Source organism: Ictidomys tridecemlineatus, chromosome 4, assembly GCF_052094955.1.
Source record: "Ictidomys tridecemlineatus isolate mIctTri1 chromosome 4, mIctTri1.hap1, whole genome shotgun sequence".
NCBI lineage: Eukaryota > Metazoa > Chordata > Mammalia > Rodentia > Sciuridae > Ictidomys > Ictidomys tridecemlineatus.
In genome coordinates, this window is record NC_135480.1 from 199,063,726 (window position 1) to 199,088,137 (window position 24,412).

The following is a 24,412-nucleotide window of genomic DNA, read 5'->3' on the forward strand; positions in this document are numbered from 1 at the left end:
CTGCACAGAATGGTTCAGTCCACTGCCATTAACACAGAAGCATTTATTTTTATTCATCCAAAGAGGGGTAATGCAACATGTCAGGGCATTACAGACAAACTGCAGCAGCCAGACAAGAGTTATCAGTCTACAGCAGAGTCCAACATACTCAGCACAAAGTAGCCACAGTGTGGGTGCTGCCTGTGGAAGTCGGGGCAGCAGGGTCCCTTTGGGTGAAGGCCAGGCATCTCTGGGCGAGGCACTGGTGAGTCCACACATGCAGGCTGCTGCTTCAACCACGCTGACGGTGTCAAGTTCAGTTCTACATGTGACCATTGCCCCAGTGGGGCAGACAGTCCATGGTAGATGTGGTTTCCAAAGTTTTTTAACATAACACACAACATAAAGTTATTGCCAAGGACTTTGCACTGCAAAATTATGCTATTTACACTTGTGTATTCAGGAAAACACAATAAATAGATATGGATATTTTAAATAGACTTCTAAAAGCTAATTTCATCACCAGACCAGAGCGAGCTACAGCCAGGTGTTGAATGCCACGTGTGTAACCGTGTGATGGGGAAAGTTTTTCTACCCACGACCACACATGGCTGCCTCCTGTACCCTGGTCCTGGAGCTGAGGAAGGGCTGAAGTGAAGCCAGACCACCCTACTATTCCTTAAGAGGGAGCCCCATCTTAACAGCCCAGAGCTTCAGTTCATACTTACTTCTCCACTCCTTCCCAGTCAGAGCTCTGTCTGCTTGTGAGTGGGTGAGAAGCAAGCCTAACACTACAACAGAAGGCAGGAAGACCCTACCACAGCAGTTGGGCTGGGGGCCTGATGGCTTGAGGCCAACCCCAGGCCAAACCCCCAAGGATATCACTGCATTTGGGCCCAAGAACCTCAATGTTCCTGGCAGTGCGCTTGCCCTAGCATGGAGTAAGAAGACCAGTCTCCGAAAGGAGTGGCTGGGCCCTAACAAACCACTTAAGAACCAAAAGTTTAGCACAACAGGGCCAGACAGATGGATCCAGGGTGAAAGGCCTGAATGCAAAGATGCTCTGGGGCTCTGGTAGAGGCTAAAGTATATGTCTGCCCAATAGCAGGTTGCTCCCACCTGGACTGAGCAGTCACTTTGCCCACCTGAGCCCTGATGTGCTTTTGGAAGAAGTCCCTCTGGATACCACTCGCCAGCCAGAGCCCACCCTCATCCTGCGAGATGGCAAGCAGGCCATGAGGACACCCACAATCACTCCCTAGCCCAGTTTCTACAGATGAGCCTTCCTCTCCATGAAATGAAGTAAACAGAGCTAAGCACCACTCTCACAGCCATGGCAGATCCCATGGCTGAAAAGCTGCCATACTAAATGAGCCAGGAGAAAAGCAGCATTCAGTACCCCAAAGATGTGGGTTACATAGGGCCAATCTCAACAGGTGATGGAGGGAAAGGAATGCATCCTATAGCAGCATATCTGGTGACAGCAGAGAATGTTGGAAGCAAGGCTCACCTGGCTTTTATATGGCACCTCACACATGGGCCCACCTGGGGTGGCCAAAGCTACAGCTGAGGGAAGCAATAAGTTGATGCAGGGTCCAAAGAGATGTGGATAGTATGTCAAGGAGACCAGTGTGGCTGAATCACTTGTCTTGTCACAGACCACCAGCAGAGATCCAGCATTAGATCTGGAAGGGTGGAGAGGGTGAGCCACCCAGAAGAGGGGAAAGAGCTAGAAACAATCCAACTTTCTAAGTTACAAGAGGAGAAGAACTTTAAAGATATTCTACCTAGCCACCTAAACTCCTGTCCCTGCTCTTGATTCATTTCCTTCAACAATTAAAAAAATATATATATATGTGAAAAAAAATTTTAACCCACAACTTTCTGACCATCTGTTTCCCTGCCCAGAAAGGGCAAACGACATTGAGCCTAGATTGAAGGCTAGCACAGGGTCACCCAGGTGTGGCCTTAGTTCTGTAAGTGACTCGCAATGCTGACAAGAGCCTTCCTGTGAAGTACAGCACAGCACAGTACAGAACTGGCTGCCAAGAAAAGGCCACATCTGGTGTATTGGCCGGGGACAGGCTACAGTCTTCCAAAGCCAGGGCCAGTCTCCATCTATACCAGCCTCAAGTTTGTCATTTTCTCTTCCATCAATCCAGAAACTTTTTTCTCTAGAAAAATGCAAGGACTACTTGTAAGAGATGAGAAGTGATACAGCTGTGTCAGGTCCTGGAACCCACATCCCCAAGAGAAGACAAGAGCAAAATCCAAGACTTATGCCCCCTCCTAGAGAGAGCGCTGCACAAGACCAAAGACCACAGCCAACAGGCCTCAAGGCACGTTTTCTCTAGGATTCCTTCAAATCCTTCACAGATTAACAGTCTCACTGAGAGAAAGCAGCTCCCAGCGCCTTAGGCTGTCACCAATGGTCTCTGAAGATCTATGAATATAGCTCTTTTCAACCTGCCTAGAAACCCCAAGGAAAAACACTTTGCAGAGCAGGAAGTATGTTTACCTGGAGCAGTCCTTGTGGGCCCTTGTGCCAGGTCTGATTCACAGCAGTCCCGCACCCCACACAATGTGAGGCCTGGCCGTGAGCAGTCTGTGATGTACCTAAGTGGTACCGGCTTCCACCTGCCTTAAGTAATCTGCAGGCTCCTGGAGGGTACAGACCAGCACCTGTAGGCGGCACCCCAGCCTGGCACACAGAGAAGGGAAGCAAGTCTGCTCCACACAGCAATACCGTGCCCTGTGACTTGATTCCAAAGCAAGGGGGCATAGTCTCTGTTCATTTTTCCATCACACACCAAGGCCCTATACCAAAGGTAGACTTCAGACAAAATGTTTTTAAAACTTTGTTTTGCCCTTCCTAATGATCTTCAGGATCACAGGCCAAAAAAGCCTGAAGTGGAAGATTTGTCAAGCTCTGTCATTTCAAAAACAAAAATGAGGCACTCAACTGACCCACTAAAGCCAATGGCTAGAAAAACCATCCAAATCTCTGGGTTTTGCTTTCCAACCCCAGGACCAAGAGTTACCCATCCCTTGGTGAAAAAGTCTAGACTAAACTTAAGAGAGATAATTTGTACAGATGCGATTTCCCAAGACCAGAGTGATATTTCTGAATGCATCTGTGACTTTACCCCATTGAATACAACATCCACTGGCTGCTCACTGCCCAGAGAAAAATGCCTGCACTCTGTGGCACCTCAGATCCTTCCCAAGCTGGCCTCCATGCATATGTGATGACATTCAAGTTCCCTCCATAACACAACTTCACCCACCATCTGAGCTATTCATTTCCTGAAGGAACTGTCCCGCCTCTTCTAAGCCTCTAGAGCTGCTTTCTCCCTAGAGCGTTCCCCAATCATTTCAGCACTTCACTCCTCTGAGGGCTATCACTGCGAACCTTTCTGAGCCCCGCATTATATTTCAATTTTTAACCACAACTGTACTCCCCTTTCAGTGTCCCACCTGTCACTCAAAATTGAAGTTCCTTCTTGGAGGGGCTCCACCATCCTCTTCCTTAATGCTCACACAGGAGAAGCGCACAGGAAGCCACTACAGAAAGATACATAGGCCTAGGCAGCAGATTGGAAGATAGTTTGCCACTACGATTAAGTCAAAGGGTATGTCATCTCTGTAGTCTAATGCAAAAGATGGAAGATATGGTCCTGTTCTGGTTTTATTGAACACAACATCCACCACGTCTGAGGCACTTCTGTGCTACAATGGCAGAGGGGAGTAGCAGTGATAGACCACACAGTCTGAAAAGCCTGGAATACTGACCAGAGTGTCTGATGCTGCACAGAGATGCAGGCTCCAGAGCTACAGTGTATCCATAATCGTCACACTGTAACACACGTGAATGACACTGTGTGGCCCATGAGGGTAAACAGACAAGGCAACTTAGAGATACCTGGCCCTGGAATTCTAGCCACCCAAAGGATGGCAGGGATGTGTTTGTGTACACCTATAACCCTTTCAAAGTTTTGAAACTAAGGCTTCAAAACCAGAGCTGCCCTAAAGAAACAAGGAGTGTGAAGAGAGAGCCTACAGAATAGGAGACTGACAGAAGATATTAATGCTACCTGCTCCTCAGGGCATTCAGATCCAGAATGTACCAAAAAAAAAAAAAGAAAAGAAAAGAAAAAAAAAACCTCAAAAAGCTTAATACCAGTGACTGGGGCTGTAGCTCAGTGGCAGAGCGTTTGCCAAGCATGTGTGAGGCACTGGGTTTGATCTCCAGAACCACAACCACATAAAAATAAAGAAAGGCATAGTGTCCATCTACAGTTAAAATTAGAAGAAAAAAAAAAAAAGAAAAACTCAACATCAAAAACAAAACAAAAAAACCCAAATAACCTAATCAATAAAGTGGGCAAAAGAACAGATATTTCTCAAAAGAAGAAATACACATGGTCAGCAAATACATGAAAAATGTTGAACATCTCTAGGAATTAGGGAAATGCAAATGAAAACAATATTGACATTTCATCTCATTGTAGTATAACAATTATCAAGAATACAAACAATGATACATGTTGATGTGGATGTAAGGGAAAAAGTACACTGTTGGGACTGGAAATTAGTGCGACCACTCTGGAAAGCAGTACAAAGACTCCTCAAAAAACTAGGGATGGGTCAGAACCATGTGACCCAGCTATCCCACTCCTCGGTATATATCCAAAAGATTTAACATCAGCATACTACAGGGACACAGCCATATCAGTGTTTATAGAGGCATAATTCACAATAGGCCAAGCTATGAAACCAGTCCAGGATGCCCTCCAATACATGAATGAATAAAGAAAATGTGGTGCATATATATATATATACACACACACATGGAATATGAGTCATAAAGAACAATGACATGGCATTTGCTGGTAAACAGATGGAACTGGAGAATATCATGCTAAGTGAAAATAGCCAGTCCCAAAATGACAAAGGTCAAGTATTTCCTATGATATGCAGAAACTAATCCAAAATAAGGGGTTGGGGGCGAGGGAAAAAAGAGATAACGTCATCAAAATAGAAAAAGGATCAGTAGAGTAGATGGAAAAGGGGGGGGGCACTGAGGGGGGGAAAAAGGAGGGACAGGAAAAGGGAATAACAGTGGAATGAAATCTGACCAAAGTTTCATATGTACATACAGGAACGTAGTACAGTGAATACCAACATAACTATACAGACCCACAAGATACTGGGGGAAAAAATAAAAGCCAGACATGGGTGGCATACACCTATAATTCCTAGTGATTCAGGAGGCTGAGGAAGATGGATTGCCAAGTTCAAGAACAGCCTCAGCAATTTAGTGAGGCCCTGAGCAACTTGGTGAAACTCTGTCTCAAAATTAAAAAGGCTGGGGGACATGACTCAGTGGTTTAAGTACCCCTGGGTTCAATTCCTGGTACTCAAAAAAAAAAAAATTACACTATAAATAAATTGCAGAAAGATTAGTAGAGGGAGGAAAGCATGGGAAGCTGGGAGAGAGTGCCAGGGACTGAATTAGAGCAAAATATATTCCATGTTTTTGTGATTATGTCAAAATGTATCCTAAAGTTTTATATATAACTAATTTTAAAAAACCAAGCGGGCTGCCTCTTGAGCTCTAGTCCCCAGCAGAGGTGCAGAAACCTACCCTGAATGGCTAGACATGATGGAGCATGTGGCTCTGGGTTCCTTTAGAAGCACTATAAAAAAGAAGCGGGGGCTGGTGTGTGTGTGTGTGTGTGTGTGTGTGTGTGTGTGTGTGTGTGTGTGTGTGTGTGTGTGTGTGTGTAGGGGATAGATGGGGAGGAACACAGGCTGATGGAATCAGCCTGTCCAGGACAAATCAGAGGTAACAGGACTGAGACACACAAAACTGAGGATCAAAGCAATCAGTAATCTCAGCCTCCATTTTCTCTCTCCTTAAGAAGGCCTACACTCTCCCACTAGCAAAAGACCTTGTCCCACAGATGATGAATCTAATAAGTGCTAGCCCTCACCCACAAGGGGGCCGGGAATGGGAGGGCATTGTTTTTTGAAAAGCAAAAGGCCTTGGTGTAAAGGAACAGCCAGTACCTATCCCTGTGCCGACTGGCAAGCCCAGCCAATTGAAACTCAGGGAAAGGGTAAAGAGGTCAACCAACAGAGATGCTTCCTAGCACAGCCCCATCTCCTAACCCAGCAGAAACAGCTCCTGCTACATCTCAGTGCTTTGCACTCTTAGCAAATTCCTCCTTCCTCCATCTTGGTCCAAGGCACCTTCAGTTGCTGTCACCTGCTGAACAGTAACCTGGAGAAGAGCTCTGGCAGGCTGTAGGGTGTCCCTGCTCAATCAGCAGAGAAGCCTGGCTCATGTGGAGACCTCACTCCTGCCTCCCTCTCTGCTGGGAGCTCCGTTAGCCCCTCACCCTCACTTGGCATCAGCAACAACAGCCACTTCCTCACCAGCCCTGCCTCGTCCTGCCTCGTCCTTAGCTATCCAAATCAATTCTCCAGAATAATCTCACCTGTTGGCTGATGAGAAACACTGAAGTGCACAGCACTCCGGGACTTTCACAAAGTGACCCCTAACTACACATCTCAACTGCCACCTCACCCTCTTAACCAACCGAGACTCCATAACAAAGCACTTTGTGCTGCCCAGTGGAGCATGCTTTTCCGTGCATGCAGCTCCCCTGGTAAGGTCCCTTCTCCACTCGCTCACCAGGCAAACACCCACCCAGCTCCATGCCATCCTGATGGGAAGATTATGCCACTTGTATCAGAGCTGCTGTAACTTTTAAGCCCCTTCTGTCAGGTCAGTCACATCACAGGCCTGGTGCCTCTTCTGTCAGGAGGGAGGACAGCATCTCTAGGCAGGGGTCAGAGATAATGATGAGAGCCTACTAGAGGAGACAGTTTGGGTTCTGTTCAAGCCCCAGGCATGCTCCTTTACCTTTCTGCACCCTTCCTTCTCCCTCAATGGTCTCCCCTTCTCAGTTATCTAAGCTGAAAACCTCCAACTGCTCCTTCAACCCAACACAGAACCTGGCACAAAATAGCAGGTACAGTGAATGTTTTCTCAATAAACCCATATGCCCAGGAAGAGTGATGCTGTCTCAGCAATGTCAACAATCCCATCAGAGTTAGGTCCAAAATGGAATGAATCTCATCTACACTGTCCAAACTACTGGCAGGTTTTTTGGTTTTTTGTTTTGCTACTGAGGAGTGGACTCAGGGGTACTCCCTCACACCCTCATTGTGGCACATCCTCAGTTTTTCTTATTCTGAGACAGGGGCTAAGTTGCTGAGTTTGGCCTCAAATTTGTGATCCTCCTGCCTCAGCCTACCAAGTCGCTGGGATGACGGGTATATGCCACCATGCCTGGTCCAAACAACTGGCTCTGTGACCATGCTGATGACAAGGAACTCATTTCTCACCCAGCCTGCTCTCCAAAGAACTCCATCTACCCTCATGGGAGATGTGCTCTAGATCAAATTGCTCTTAAAATTGTGAGTACCCACGTTTGTCCCAGGCCTCCCCTTCACTAGCCTCAACATCCTAATCCCCTGATCTCATTTCAAGGTGCCATCAGCTTTCCTGAATCCCTCAGGTACCAACCTCCATAAGTTGTTTTACCTCCTGAATGATGTCCTCCAGATTTCCCCTTAGGACACAAGGGACTTTAGAAAGTAGAGTGACTTCTGCAATTATCTACATAAAGGATTATCTACATAAAGAAAAAGCCCTGCATCAGAGAACTTGGAAAGCATGTCACTAGGAGAGTGACCGCTTGGCTAGGGCACATGTTGAAAGTGGTCAACAACCAAAGTGTAGAGGAAGCTGACCATGAAATCATACCTCTAACAGCATGTGCCCTGCCCAGCTCCTTCCAGCCCAGTCATCTCCTCAAGCAGCTGATACTGAACATTCACTTTATTATAGTTTCAATTATGGTATGAAAAGATGATCTGTGGAAACAGACTCAAATTTGCAACTGAAAAAACCAGGCTGTCTGGCCCAGGAAGTCTTAGTTTTATGGAGGCAGAGGAAAGTCAGAGAGGGTGGGTTGATTTTTGCTTGTTTTAAGTCCTGCAGGATACAGCCACAAAGTGTAGAAAAAAGGTGAGGTCAATGCTTTAGAGAAAGGGGACACTGGTGCCTAACAGCCTTGGAAAAACAGGACAGTCACTGCCTGAGTGAGGGATGTACATACAGCACTGCTGCTTAAGAGGTAGCATCAGAGTCTGCAGGTTCTGCCACGGAGAGCTGTGTGATTCGAGGCAAGTCACTTTATTTAAGCCCCATTTCCTTACTGGAAAGGGAAAAGATTTCCAGATCCGACTGTTGGAGAGTTCAATACTAAACTCTCAAAACAGCATGAAAAATGTTATTTCTTCTGAGTGGTTAAAAACTCACTAATTAGGAACCAGAGTATTTCACCACAAATAAGCAGGGTGGTAAAGAGAGACTTCTATGCATCTGTCTGTGGAGCAAGAACTGTAATTCTTGCATCACTGCTTCTCCAGGAAATGCAATGTAGAGTGGAAAGGGGCTTTGCAGAGTCCTGTGTTCTAACCATGCCAGGTGGCTGGACTCCTGCCTGCCTCACACATCAGTGCTCTATAACTCAGTTTAAAAAATTCCCTTTTCTTTCTCCCCTCCAGGATGACAGTGGGCTGCTCAGAAAACTTGCCAATTATCAAAGACAACAATGACTCGGGCTGGTGAGGAATACTTTTCCCTAAAAAGGATTCTGAATCCATCCCCACACACACCTACCCCAAGTGGAGACTGAGTTGGGATCAACTAGCAAAGAAGCCGGGCAGTGATTTGCAGCAGCAACACAATCAGACACACACAGCAGAATGGCCTGCATGCAGCAAATTAGAGACCCCAGGGCTTTCCATGCCAAGTTCACCAAGCACAGGCCCAACAAGGGGAAGATGCAAGCTCCAGGCCACCAAGGTACCCTGATGTCCACTGTAAGGGAAGCTCCTGCTTGTGAGAACAGGCCCTGCAGACTGCCACTGCCCTCACTCTCTTTGTCCCTATCCAGGGATGTCTCCCTACACCCGCACCCCACCTACCTACCCCTCTTCCCTTTACCATGCAACCAAAACTTCACCAGCCTCCCTTCAGAGCCAAGTTTCAGTCTTTGAAGACATCCCCATAACCTTTTCCAGCCAGGAAGCAAGTATCCAAAACCATGAGCTAAGGAAAAATGTACCTCAGATTCTCATTAATATTCAAACAAAAGAAGCAGCTTTAAATACAAAAGCTTCCTCTGCTGACACAGCCCCTTTCAGTTCATCTTTCCAATTTGTTATTGTTCTAAAAATGATCCCTGTTTAAGATCAAGGTTTCTGGTCTTGGTTGTCTCCAGATCAGAAGGCTCAGGTTCCAGGTATAGCCTTTATCCCCAACCTGGTAGTCCGTGACATACCTAATATAAATAGACTTTGGCATTGAATAGAGTTGACTTTCATTTCTAGATCTAGCACTTGGAGCATCAGATTTTTTCATCTGTAAAACAGAAATAATACCAACTCCAAGAAGGTTGTTGGAGAGTTGAAGAATGTCCAGGTACGCGGATGTCTAGGCTACCAACTCTGGCAACTTGCCTTTCTCTCTCCCATTCTGCAGGCTTTAATCTCCTGACGATGGCCCAAAATGACCTACACAGAAGGCTGCAACTAACTGAATGACTTTGGGCCATTAGCTGACACTGGAATACAGATCAAGGTAGGAGAACCTAAAACAAAACAAAGAGAGACTGGACCCCTAGGCAATGCTGAGGATAAAGTCCTAATAGTGGCCACACTAATCCTATTCCTTCCTGAAGGCTCCCAGCACCATACATCTCCAGATAGATAGGGCATGCAAGTTAGACATGTTTATGTGGCCTGGGCCAATGGTGGAAAGCTTTACACAACCCAGCAGAGGCAGCCATGGTCATTTGCACATGCAGCAAAGTTCTGCTTAGAAATATCACAACATTCCTCAGGAGAAGCAAGAAATTAGGATGCTAATAACTAATTAGGGTTGGGGGATCATCCCTCAATGTTGGTTCAATGAAGCAAAGATTCTACCAAAAGCCTCAGCTAAGGAGAATTCAGTGACTTCTGCCAGGTCCACTACCTTTTGGTTTACCTGTTGACTGCAATGCAAATCTATCTTACTTTAAAAGTAATATTTATAAACTTAGAGCATTTCACAGCTCAATCTGTGTTCCCCACTTAATTCACTTCCTACCAAAAGCCAGGGTACACCTACCACCTTTCTTCAGAGTCTACTGAATTATTTGCAGACATGTGTAAGCCAGGAATGGAGGGTAAGCTGTATACTTTATATTCAGTCCAACAGTAGCAATATCACTATCTAACCATTTTTCCTCTTGCCAAACAGCAATGTCCCAACTGTAACCAACAGGTAGATAAATAGATAAATGGACAGAGAGTTGAAAAGACTGACAAACGTTTTTTCCTAAGATTAACAGAAGGGAGGCTCATGTGATATCTAGTCTGGGTATTCCCCCCAAAGTGTCAAAGCAAACTAAAGATGAGTGCAGGGATCTCTTCAGAGAAGCATCTGAATACACAGCCTTCTAAGCATGTCACCTAGGGTGGGCCTCTCCTTTCTGTGGCTTGGATTAACTTGTTCTCTGCCCACCAAACACCATGAGCCCTGAAGGTGAGATTCTGGTGGTAGCTATAATCAAACCCCGAAGGTTTTTTAATTATTAATGCACTGGCAGGAAACTTAAGAATCAACAGTATACTGTCTAATCTCAGCCTTGTGAAATTCTAAACATCCTTAAGTCCCAAAACAACTATTTACAAACCCTTGGCAGCAGACTGGCTGGTGATTAACTACTACAGCAGAAACATGAGCAATGCTTCAGGCCTGCAGTTTTCCTGCCACAGTAGCAATCAGCAGAGCTTTGGTTTGTGTTTCTTATGTAACTCCTGAAGCTAGGAGTACCCTCACTGATCCTGGGAACAAACGCAGTTCCATCCTAAGCAGGCCATGCACCCGCTTCTCAGTCACCTGTCAGCAGAGCCTTGCCTCCCACACATACCTTCCATTTTGGCCAAACATAGAAGACTCCGCATTTATGGAGTACTTCCTATGCACTAGGTACAGTTCAAAGCACTTTATGTGTATTAACTCATCTGATTGCCAAGCCCCAGGGGAATGTGCTGGAGTGAGAAAAATAGTTTAGCCCAGATTCCCACATGGTTTCTATTCCTTATTTCTAGCTCTGCTGTAAAGCTTATATAACCTAATTTGCATTATGGTACTATTTTTAAAAACCTCCAAAGATCACTACTTCAAACATCAATGAAAGCTATTAACTCCTAACTGAAACCACAATGTGGAAAAAGATATCTAGTCTTACAACTAACTTAATTTGAATTCTTGACTTAAAACAGTATTTATGGAAGATGCTGTTAGAAAAAGGAAGAGACTCATTCTTACATAAGAAGCTCTGTGCTCTGTAAATAAACATTAGAGAGAAAACACACCAATATTGAAACTCAACTCAGCAGCAGTAAGTGTCTTAGCTGTTATTCATTTGCCACCCATCTTTCTTCCAGGTCTCTTGGTAATACTGAGCAACCCATGGACACTATATGGCATCACATTATTAATAAACAATGATGAGAACACCATGATACCTTCCTTGTTCTGGATGACTTTAGAGATGCCCCCACCTCCCGTAGAAGGCACTGGCATAAGAAGAATGGGAATTACAAGAAGACCATTCACAGAACAAGCTGTTTTCAGCTTTAACTGCTCTTAATGCCCCTGGTGTTTAAGGCTCTGGATTGCTAGAAATCCAACTGCCACAAGGAAAAAAATTTTTGCTTTTTCCCATAACTCACTACTGAATATTTTCCTCTACTACATTTACTAATGAAATGTGAAAAACAGGGAAATTATAATGAATGATTAATTGTAAGAGTAAAACTCTTCCAAATGTCATCAACTAATGTGGTACAAGGCTAAAATATATTTTTCTTTGTTACACTATAAAAAATGCTTACTAAAGTATTTATCATTCATTTTGTTCAGTTCACGAATTTGGACAGAGAGGTCCATGAAGAAAACCAGAGCAGGTTTCAGGCCCTCAAAAGCGCCAGGGAGGGCTGGGGTTGTGGCTCAGCAGTAGAGCACTCACCTAGCACATGCCAGGCATGGGTTCAATCCTCAGCACCACATAAAAATAAATAAATGAAGTAAAGATGTTTAAAAAAAAAAAAGTGCCAGGGAAATATATTAAGTGAGTGAATTTCCAAGTTATGCCAATTTCAGTGATGTCAGACAGCCTGCATTGTTCAGTAGTTTACAATGCCATTAACTAAATTAATATTTTTTGCCACAGCTAACCACACACTATTTGCCTCACAAAGTAGGATATTTATAACAGGACCAATTCTAACAACAAGGATACTCTCAGACTTAAAATACTTCCACTGGTTGAAGCCTAGTTCTCTGGCACCCAGAAAAGCACCTCCACACATTGTAGGCACTGGGCTGCTTGAGTAGAACTGGGCTGCCCTGGGAACTAGTCAACTCCACCTTGTACAACCTTTTATAGATGTCAAAGCCACGTGAAATGTACACACAGATTCTGTACCGGGGAGAGAAAAGTTGTTCTAGCAATCTTACAGTTAGCAATAAACAGAAATTGCTACTTAGAAACAAATACACAACATGAAATTTGCACACACACACACACACACTCATACAAAGTCTTAGCACAGAACATCTAACACATAATGAAATACATTTATGGAAACACTAAATGAAGTAAATCCTTATTAAAATATTTGGCCTAACCCTCACATATTTTAAACGAACCCCAAGATGGCTAAATGAGGTGAGAAGTAAACATTCTAACTACCTAACCTGGAAGAGACAGATGAATTGCCTTAAATCTATTTGGTCTCCATAGAAAAGTTATTCAACTTTCTGAGTCTTGCAAAGTTGGTCCTGCAAATAATTAGCTTAACTCAGTTAATTATCGGTTTTCCCATAGTTACCTTAATGGTTTGGTTTTTTTTTTTCATTTTCTATTGCTTTTTTTTTTTATGGCTTCTTGCTGTTGTTGTATTTGGACATACAACACAGATCAGAGATTTTGATTTCTCAGAGAAGTTTCTCTCCTTGAGAAATTGGCACTTTGATCTTCATTTCATATAATAGCTACATATAGAGATCCTACTAGCATGGTCACCAATCTTGCTACTTCTCAAATTTCAGCACTTTGGCCAAGAGTGGCCTGTCATTAAACTCCTTTTAGGTGAACTGCTCCTACCTACCATTTAATTCTTATATTTAAACAAGTACCTGTGTAATTTACATACATGGTATATCTTAGTTTCTACACACATACACACATTTAACTCAGTGAACGTGAAATGTCTCTCTTGAATAAAAAGCATTTACAAGGGTATTAAAACAAATACGGAAGCTAACTCTTTCACATTTAGATCATAAATTTTTTAAATGTAATGTGATGACGTAAGTCCTAAGAGATCAAATACATCATATATGATTGTCATATATGCAGGGTGTGTTAATTATTTTTCGCTTTAATCAGAAAATAAAAGTGCTTACCTTTGTATACTGAGATCACAGCTTACAGTCACTATATCTCAGCCTATTTTATACAAGTGATATGGCTACGAAGGTCCGAGGAGAACGAGAATAAAGTGAGATAAACGTGCTGAAAACTGCTTAAAAGTATTAACCTGAAATACACAGAGGGTCCAACACCAATTTTAAAAATACATTAACGAGGTATTCCCAGCTCTTCAATTAACAATGGTGACTGATTCGTGATTCTCAAACATTCACCCAAAATTTTTAAGAAGAGAAAAAGAATTGGCTAATGCCAGCAAAATTGATTAGTCATTTTGTTCCCCAGGTTAACAATTTGAGAGAGATTATAAATATCAGGAACCACGTCAACCTGATTCCTTGCTTTTCCATACTATTCGCTCCACCTCGTCAGCATGAGGTATGTTGGAAATCTATTGGACCATTACCTGGCATGAGGAATGGGTGCTCCCATAGCCACATCCCTAGTGAGGCGCCAGCCCCCACAAAAAGATATGGCTTCAACAAAGGAGAACCCTTAGCTTGGAAAAATAATAGTGCCAGCTGACTCAGTCAGGAATGTAACTATTCAATTTATGTGCTAAAAAAGTTTTAAAAAGTGTCAGAAGATTAGCACAGCTCACACGCAAATTCTTAAATTCTACATTGGTCTGTAAACTCCCTGACAAGAGCTACACTAAAAGGGGTTAAATACAGATATTGCTAGGTTTCCAAAGGAAAAGTTTTTAAACAGACACCGTGGCTTTGGACAAAGTATTGCTCTTCTTTAAAATGCTCAGTCATTGCTTTCAAAAAGAAGGTGTCAGAGTGGTGTATCTGAAAGCTGGAAAGCCTCAGGGTATCACATTGCTCTTAAGACCAAGACAGAGAAATTGCCATTTCAAGCCAGACAACCTGATGGTTCTAGAAGTCAGAGAAGAAATCTTGAGGGCCCAAGTGAATAATAAATGGTGCGACGCTCAGAGGCTGGCAATAGGGGCTGTCAATGAAAAAACCACCTACAGTGGAGAAAAGAGCAGAGAAGCAAAACTTTATGTTAATTTCACACAATTTGGTGAAGCCAAGAGCTTCATTTATATTTCTCTGCTCTTTCAGCTGTAAGTGGAATTTTCATTACAAAATGGAGGGGTGGGAAGGGTAAAAGGTAGGGGGACACTTAATTCATTACAGAATTTTAACAGTTGAACTTGCATGGTTATCACTTCTAACGAAAGACTGACAGCTCAATTATTTTAAGTAAAGCAGAGAAATGTAAAAGTTTGCAGCAACTGGGCAGGTTTACAACATGGTTAGTAACTTCCAACAAACAACAAAATTAAAAAAAAAAAAAAGACTTGGTAGAAACCATTTGAAATGACTGCCATCATGTTGGAAAACAGCACAGCTCCCTTTTCTCCATCAGAGAGGGGTTAAGTTCTGAAGCAGAGTCAGCTACTTCAAAAGAATTTTCTAAAGAGAAATCTCCAGGGAGATTCCAACTTGGAATCCAAATTTGATGATCAATTTCAAATAACAAAACAACCGCAGCTGCCAATTATTAGTATTCCAAAGAAAGAGAACGACTGTAAACATATAATTAATAAAAATTGGACACTACCAGCCATGCTTTTTCTTCTCAGTGATGGCTCTGTTTCATCCATAGGTCAGCAAAACGAATCAATGAAACATGAAAACTCCCAGCTGAAATGGGTCCTTCTTGTTTATGTCTAGCTGCTAATGCATAGGATGAGAATGACAAATTACAGCTACTTCCAGCAAGTGATGAGGTTTTATTAAAGTATCACCCACCAATAATAAAGACAAAAGGTCAAGAAGAAACAATTATGTGATATACATCCGAGAATAGACATTAACATCTGTGTTGCGTTGCCCACTTCACCCTCATTTAGTGGTCCCCAAAAAATCTGACATGTTAAATTTGTCATATTTTGTGAAGCCCACTTTCACTGATGGGCACTGCTCAGTTCTACAAAGCACAATTTAATAGGCAAAAGGAAAATTAATTCATAGTTTAAAAAAAAAAAGACATTTTTAAGACAAAGTGACGAATATTGACAGGGGACCACACTGTTGCCTTCATGGGGGTGAGTACCTTAATGAAACCATTACCTTCTAGTAACATCATTGGCTTTCCAAACAAGGTGAGAATGCAAGTGGAGGTCTCTGGTCTGCACCCTTTACAGAACAGCACAATGTTACCAATTGATCAATTTCCACCAGCATAATCAGGTGTCTTAAAAATAAATGCTGACCCATGGCTGAAACCTGTCACTTTTCACAGCAGCACTCAACAAGAACTGGGACAATCGAAGAGCAAGTTTTTATGGGGACCCTGTTGCTGCTTTAGATTCTGATGTAATTGAAGAGGAAAGGAAACCCTTCAATGAATCCCAGAAAAATCAATCACTAATCTTCTATCTGCATGAAAAAAGTCAGGGAATGAACACAGTATCTTACAGAGTGAAGAAGGCCACAAGAACAAAAGAGGGTGATTGATTGATTAATTTATTTTTTAAAACTTGGAAATTCGTAAACTAAAATAATCACATTCCTCCTTCCCCATCTCTGGGTAGTGCCATCATTTTAATAAGCAATTCTACGATAACAGAATGTAACCTTTATCGTGGGGACACCCTTGTACATCCAGAGTACATAGGGTTTACAAAGTAAGTAGACTAGCTGGAACTAACAATCGCTTTTGCCTTGTTTTAGCAGTTTGCTTACAAATGAATGGGTTTCTCGGGATAAGTTATTATTAGTTTGCAATTCTTATAATTTGATACCAAAGCATATCAAAAATAATAAGCTAAAACAATATTCAAACCCATATTTTATTGGCTTTAATTACACACTTCAATATTTACAAAGTTAAAGTTTAAATGAAAAGTCTCTATTGTTTTTTAAAAAAAATAACTACAGCCCGAATTAAAGTGCCCTGGGGCAAGTACATATCAATCAGCTAAGAATCAGTGACTGCATCAGGAACCAGGCAGTACTCTGTGTTACAACAAAGCAGTTTATTTGTGATCAGTGTTTGAGACTCTATACATCCTTCACAAATTTAATTTTACATAATCTGATACTCTCTTAAAACTTAAAACTTTGAACTGCTAGACTTTTATTTCCTTAGAACAGAAGGGCTGGTATAAATTATTTTCCAGAAATGAGGTACCGTTTCACAGAACTGGTTTCTCTTTTTTTGTTTGTTTTCAAGTTTTAAAGAACTAAATTTGTATTTGTTAAAATCAAAAAGTAGGAAAGATGTTCTTTACAAATAATTTTGATCAAGTATGTGTTCAAAGAAAGCAGGATAAAAAGGCTTTTTCTCTAACATTCTGAATTGTACTGTATTGGTGTTCAATAGGAATGAGCTTCTGTCATTTGCTAAAAGAATGAGTAGTGGGGAACAGGATATGTTGGGAATTTCATAACAGGTAACAGAACCATTCTCTTGGGCAAACCTACAGAGAAAAGAAACGGAGAGGACTCCAAATAAGTTTAATACTCCAATAAAAATTTCAAAAAAAAATATCTTACAGTAATATCATTAACCTTTTCCAGATTAGTCATTCAACATGTACCATTTTGGAAGAGGCCCACAAATCTCTTATACATCTCCAATTTTGAAATTACTCTTGTATTTCAATAAATAATATTTCCTACTCAAAAGTAAGATGGCTACATAAGAAGAATGATATTCAGAAATGATATTTGAGTAAGCTGCCATGAATTCTACACATCAAAGTGATGCTATTAATATTTTAAAGAAACTCTAAAAATCCATATTAGTTCTCAGTTTGGCACATCACATATTAAAGGAGAAACAGGGATTATCAAGATGCAAATCACAACTTTCTGGGAAGGCCTCAGTTACCTGGAAGTCGGCTCCAACAGGAGCCTTGACCAGGTATTTAACTTCTCAATGGCTACTGCCAATATTGGCATGGCAAATCTGGAAAGATTAATTATTTGCTTAATTTGTAATTAATACGTTCTTGTGGCCTCACAAACTTCTGCATACTCATGTAGGATTTGAAATCTGCTCCTATTCCTATTCTAATATTTAACCTATGGAGAAATCACAAAGCAGCAACAGCAGGTATTTAAGAGCACCAGATGATCAGAGGGAAATTATCCCACATGCAACAGCTTTACAAAGGCCAAAAGACATATTTACCTTACAGCCAAAATAAAGCATCATTTTAGTAGGTTTGCATCACAGTAACATTTAAAAACCAAATCTTTTATGTGAAAAATGGGGGCATCAAATTTTACCAGCTTTGGAAGTCAGTTATATGGCACATGGAAGAGAGGAGCCTTCTGAACAGAGGCTCAGAGGCCACAGGGTGAAAGTATAATGTTAAAGGAGGAAAAGGAGGACCAAGAGGGGAAAATTAAAGAGACTGAGGGGAAAACATGGATGGTAACTTAAGAGGATAGATACAAAATATTTTATAAAGGGAAAAAATAAGCTCTCACAAACTTTTATTAAAGAATCTGAAACTTACTATATGACTGAAAGACACAAACCTAAAATCCTGCCCTGGGAGGCACATGCTCTGGTCCTCACATAAGAAACAGAGCACGTGAGTCAAATGTGCTATATTTGGATAAACTGAACAGACCCCATTTGGGATTGGGGTGGCAGCTAACTGAAGGGCAAGAGCCAATGGCCAAGCCAAAAGGAGCTAGACAGTATGAATTCAGAAGGAAATCTGGGTGGAAAACATATATTTGAATTAGTCCCTAATTCCCAATCACCCCATATTGCTCTAACACAGTACATGGGGAGGCCTTCGCCACACTGAGTGTGCCAGAGAAGACATGAGGAAAAGGATGTAAGTCTAGGTTTTGTAATTGCTCCAAATATTTTACCCTTGCTATTTCTCTTCATCTTTCCAGATATACATTTTCTATCTTAATGGGCAAGGAAGTCAAACTATTCATTTTCTACTTATTTCTACAGTTATGAAATCATATGAAGCTTCAGTTTAGCAGTGTCTTAAGGACCCACAATTTTCATCCAAATAAAAATGGCAAAGCTGATGTGTGGAAAGAAATAGCACAATGTGAAGGTCTGAGGCTCAAGTAGAGAATTCATGCTACAAATAGCAATACACAAAAGGCCTTTGTCTTCTGGGTGCATGCACACCCAGCCTAGGGCTGAGTGGACAAACATCCTCGTGCATGTGTGCTCACACGCACGCACACTCACTCTCTTCTTCTCTCAATGACAAACATCCTGCAAATGGTTGATTCTTTAATGTACAGCACCTGAGTTACGAAAAATGTCTAAGGCATATCACTGACTCCAAACCTACTGCCTCCATTGCCACATAAACCTCATTCAAAAGTTATCCAAAGGGCCACTGAGGTTCATTTGCATATTTCCTTTCTTTATTGAGGGGGTAGGACAGTCCTATGATTGTATAGCATGAACTACTTCTGCAGAAGGAACTTAGGGAATACCATTGGTGAACCTCTATTATCTCCTCCCTAGGACAAATGACATCCATTTATTTCATCCCCAAAGCAAAAATGTATAGAAAAGGATGATGGCTACAAAATTTAAGTGAGCATTTTCTATTCTTGACTCAAATCACCCACAGTTTACACAATTCCAAACCAGAAACTTAAATATAACTATATAACTGGCATGCGGCCAAGCTAGAAACTGGTATGGCCCTTCAGTAGCCTTTGAATGGAGTGTAAGTTGGCTGTAAGAAGAATTACTTAAAATACTTAATTTCAATATGGTCAAAAACAGGCAATTAGAACAAGCAATCCTTCAATCAGGCAAAGCGGAGAGAAGAGCAACTCCAACCAAACCAAGAACCACAAGGTTGTGGCATTTTCAAAGGGAATTTAAGTTGGGTCACTAGAATGATTAGGTCTGAGATTCTTCAATTCATGTGCTGAAACCCTGGATACAACTGTGCTTTGGATTTCTGTGAAAGACTAGCTAAGAGAAGAAATGAGTAAGATGGTGTACATACCATAGGCAGGGGCAGCTGTGCTGTAACCATATGGTGTTCCATAGCCTGGTGCAAAGAAGAAGGAGGCAGATCAGTCCAGGACCAAAGGGAGCCAGAATTTGCCCAATTCATAAGCCACCTGGTTGGGCACCCCAGGACCTCACAACTTTTTCCAGAAACTGTCCATAAGAATGATTCCCAGAGTGGTTCTAGTCTAGAAGCTCTGTGCCTGACTGACGCAAAAATCATAGCCTACTAGGCTCTCCTTGAACTACCACAATATCTACATCTAGAGTCTCCCTGCAGTTCCACACTATACTGTAATTATTGACTCTGTGGTTCCCATTAGAGTGGCAAAGACCAAGTTTTACTCATCATTCTATCATCTGAACCTAGCAGAATGTACAGCATTTGTTGAACAAAAGAATGCTTAGAACTAAATTAATTTTTCAAATTTGGAAAACAGAATTTTGTAAGTCTTGTTTTTAGAAAACATCAACAAAGAAGATTGAGGCCTCAGCTGCCATTAAAGGAGGTACACGGGTCAGGTCATAGGCCCAAGGGCAAATTCTATGACTTGTTGATCAACATCTGAACAACTGGCCCCAGCACAGGGTCTCCCAGTAATCATTGGTGAACTTGAAAATAGCACCCAGTGCCTATGAAAAATGTTCATTATTATTAAGTTAAAACTAGTATAAAGAACACAGATTTCCTCTACCCCATGGTACTGGGAGTTGAATCCAGGAGCCTCTACCACTGAGCCATATCCCCAAACCTTTTTTTATTTTACTTTGAGGCAGGTTGTCAATAAGTTGTGTAGGCTGGCCTAGAACTTGCAATCCTTCTGCTTCAGCCTCCCAAGTCCCTGGGATTACAAGCATTTGCCACTGCACCTGGCCACAAATGCTTTTGGGTCAACTGGTTCTAACACTAATTTCTTATATGTCCTCACTTAGACAAGTAATGTCTGAGTTGCCATTTTCTCATCTCTCAAATGAAAAATCTCCCAAGCTACTTTGTAGAATTGTTATAGGAATTAGAAATATCGTCTTAATAGATTAAGTCATAATTTTTAATCATTCAGGAAAAACATCTTAAAATATATTAATACAAAATTGCTTGGGTAAATCTCTAGGGGGAAAAAAGAACAAGGATATAATATCTACAAGGGCCCTACACAAATCTCTACCCAAAACAAATCTAGCTTTTTCATATTATAACTCCTTTTTCTAGAATCATTTCTGCTATTCACAATGTTTCAGCTCCTCTCAGTGACCAACTGTAACTCATTCCTGAGATTAAGATGTCGTATCAATCCCCTGGGAAGTCTCCCAGGCTCGCTGCCCACTCCTCTGCTCATCCAGTGCTGCAGCTTCCACTGATATTGCACTGTGCTTATCCCAGAATCTCTCCCTGCCTCCCTGACCTTGGGCACTAGGGATAGGTGGGCTAGGTCTGAGTCATCTTTGAATGCCCAGTTCTCAATGTCCTGTTTGGGGAAATAAAACACTCAAATGTAAGCTAAAGAGGTAAACTGCTTTTATGCACCAAATCAAAATATTTCTTGAAGGATGACAATTTTTTTGCCATTTAGTCTATATTTAAATCATGTAGAGTTAGAGGGAATACAACTCAGTTTTAGTGCTCACTAAATTGTGTATTTTAAGAACATATAATACAGCTGAAATAAGCAGTAGGAACTGAAGATGGTAGCAGAAGTCAAAAAGAGAAATTAATGCTTTAAAGAAGGTTGTATAGCAAATCTATTCCAAGAACTGGGAGCTGTTTTTCTAAGGCTAGTTTGAAGAGTTTTACCAAAACCCTTAAAAGAAGATTAAACTGTAACTGTTTAGCTGGTCACTGATCGGATGGGCCATTGGGATTCTAATCCTGACTTCACCTTTAACTAGCAAGATGTCTTTGTACCTATTATTTAACTTTTCTGAGCTTCAGAGTTGTATTCAATAGCTGAGTTGGTAATCAACAACCTATGACAGTCCTTGCTGAATAGACTATACTCCACAAACAGCATATTTCGCATTCATCATCTAAACTGACCTAATCTGAATCTTCTCTAGGCCATAAATGAATTTCTTTTTTAAAAGCTTCAGGATTCAGCCCTTGCAGAGAGATCAAGGTAATGGCATACAGGCAAGAGAATCTGGAAGCCATCAGGTACATATAATTTCTCTCATGATGACTATACTTGACCATAGCTGCCTACCCCTCAAGCAGGAGGCAAACAGCCCAAGATCCAATAACAAAAGATGAGACCATATTAAGCCCTCATGGAACACACTGTCAAAGACAAAGTTCATCTCAATAACTTGCCTATTGTTATTTAATGAAAGTTCTGCCCTTTCTATAATGCAATGAATGGGGCTAAAAATATTAAGTTTCAGTACAGAACATAAAAATGTCTTAATTTTAGAAACAAACCATAATACACTATAAGAAACTCATGCCATTTTCCATATTTTAGTGGTTGGGGTTTTTTTTTGAGTTTTGTTTTGCATGGGCGTTGCTGGGGACTGAACCCAGGGGCACTTTACCACTGACCTACATTGCTCAGCCCTTTTTAATATTTTGAGACATTATCTCCCAAGTTGCTTTGGGCTTTGTTAAATTACTAAAGCTGGCCACAAACTTGCAATCCTCCTGCCTTAGCCTCCCAAGTTACTGGGATGCCTCCCAGTTCCTCTAACTAAAAAAAAAAAAAAAAAAAAAAAATCCTACAGTGGTACATGCCTGTAATCCCAGTGGCTCAGGTAAGAGGATTGTGAGGTTAAAGCCAGCCTTAGCAATGGCAAGGTACTAAGCAACTGAGACCCTGCCTCTAAATAAAATATAAAATAGGGCTGGGAATGAGGCTCAGTGGTCGAGTGCCTCTGAGTTTAATACCCAGTACCAAAAAAAAAAAAAAAAAAAAAAAACCCTAGGCAATACCTTTGAATCCTCACTCTTTAACATTCTATATATTCACTTCATCAATTTCGTTTCCTAAATACTCCTTCAGTCTCTTTACTTCTTGCCACCCATCTACTCCCCTGCATCTGCTGGGTTCCACCATCTCTTGCCTAGGAGATCCATCTACAGTAGGCTTCTAATTGGTCTTGTCATGCCCATACCTGTCCCTGCAATCTATTCTTCAGACTACAGAAGGTGTAATCTTTACAAATAAAGTCTGACTTTGTCACTTCTCTCCTTATGACTTCCTACTGCACTTAGGATTCTAAAACCAAAATCCAAGCCACAGCCTATAGTATTGGGACTGAGCTCCCACTTCAACTCACACATCATTCCCCCACCTCTCCCTTTACCCACAGCTCTCCACACTCCAGACATTTTGGCCTTCTCTGCTTCTTCAAATGAACCCATTTCCCCACCACCAACACCACAAAGTCTCTGTACGTGCTATTCCCTCTGTGTGCAACACTCTTCTATTCCAGTCCTCTCTCAGTTAACACCTACTCATTCTCCAATGCTATTTTCCAGTGTCACTTCTTCAGGGACCCATGAGACTAGATCAGGGGCCTCTGTTACATATTCTCATAGCATGATGTCCATCTTCAGTTTAAAATTGTTATTAACTTAAGTAATATGTCTCACTCTTCACACCATAAGCTGCAGGAGAGCAAAATTCATGCCTGGTATGTAAAAAAAAAAATCAGGCACACTCTTATACATCTATGAGTGATACAACTGCATCAACTTCTAGAGGTATAATACCAAAGCCACATTATTGATAAAATTTCTTAAAAGACCAATTCTTTTCTTAGAGGAAAACACAATCTAAGAAAATTTGGAAGGACATTACTTAAAAATAATGACTAAATAAGACCTAATCTTTTAACAATTTCATCTTGATCCAAAAGTACAAGTGGCTTATTCATCAAGTGAAAACTTCCATAGTTTCAATATTGCAAAGAACTTCATTTTAACAAGATTGTTGTACATTCACTGCTAAAGTGACATATGAATTAAATGGAAATAGGGCAGCTTCACAATCTCCTGCAAGCTATGAGATAAAATGGGAATAATAATACAAACTTTGGAAATACAAGCCCCTGCAATCAAATTCTAACTCTACCTGGGACTAGCTATCTTATCTCCCCCCTTACTTTCTTTATCGGGACAGTAATTTCTACTGTGAAGGTTAAAAGTTAAGTGAGGCTGGGGATGTGGCTCAAGCGGTAGCACGCTCGCCTAGCGTGCGTGCGGCCCGGGTTCGATCCTCAGCACCACATACCAACAAAGATGTTGTGTCCGCCGAGAACTAAGAAAAAATAAATAAATGTTAAAATTCTCTCTCTCTCTCTCTCACTCTCTCTTTAAAAAAAAAAAAAAAAGTTAAGTGAAATAGGGGCTGGAGTTGTGGCTCAGTGGTAGCGCGCTTGCCTGGCATGCGTGAGACACTGGGTTCACTTCTCAGCACCACATACAAATAAATAAAATAAAGTTGTCCATTGACAACTAAAAAATATTTTTAAAAAATTAAGTGAAATAATTTATATAAAAATACCTGACGTATAGTAAGCTCTGGATAAATAAGTTCCCCCTTTTCCCCCTCTCTGTAATTTTTTTGTCTCCGGTGATACACTAAGTTTAACAAATGCTACTGATGCCAGGCTTCACCCCAATTAAGAAGACTCCTGTTTTTTCTCTCTCAGTATAACTAACCTGATCTCTATGCCCCCATAGAATATTCCTGCTCAGGTGTTCAAATACCTCAATCTGTGGAACATCTTTCAGATTCCTCATTTTCAAAATATGTTCCCTTGACCTAGGTGCAATATTGCTTATTTGTCTCTCCCTCTGGGAAGGCTCTAATTACTCAGCAGATTCTAGG

The 24,412-nt window shown here is 41.4% G+C and overlaps 1 protein-coding gene across 12 annotated transcripts in view; it reads right to left on the reverse strand.

Moving 5' to 3' along the window:
* Window positions 1-24,412, reverse strand: part of Strbp (spermatid perinuclear RNA binding protein) — a 179,948-nt gene that overhangs the window by 35,452 nt on the left and 120,084 nt on the right. For 3 of the 12 annotated variants that reach the window (XM_078048154.1, XM_078048155.1, XM_078048159.1), the window contains one exon: window positions 19,582-19,626. In XM_078048154.1, the coding sequence (XP_077904280.1) occupies window positions 19,582-19,626 (45 nt within the window). Of the gene's footprint in view, window positions 1-28; window positions 13,717-13,765; window positions 14,584-16,072; window positions 17,047-19,581; window positions 19,627-24,275; window positions 24,408-24,412 lie in introns of those variants that run through there. The other 9 variants (XR_013438292.1, XR_013438291.1, XM_078048161.1 and 6 more) reach the window with 6 other exon arrangements.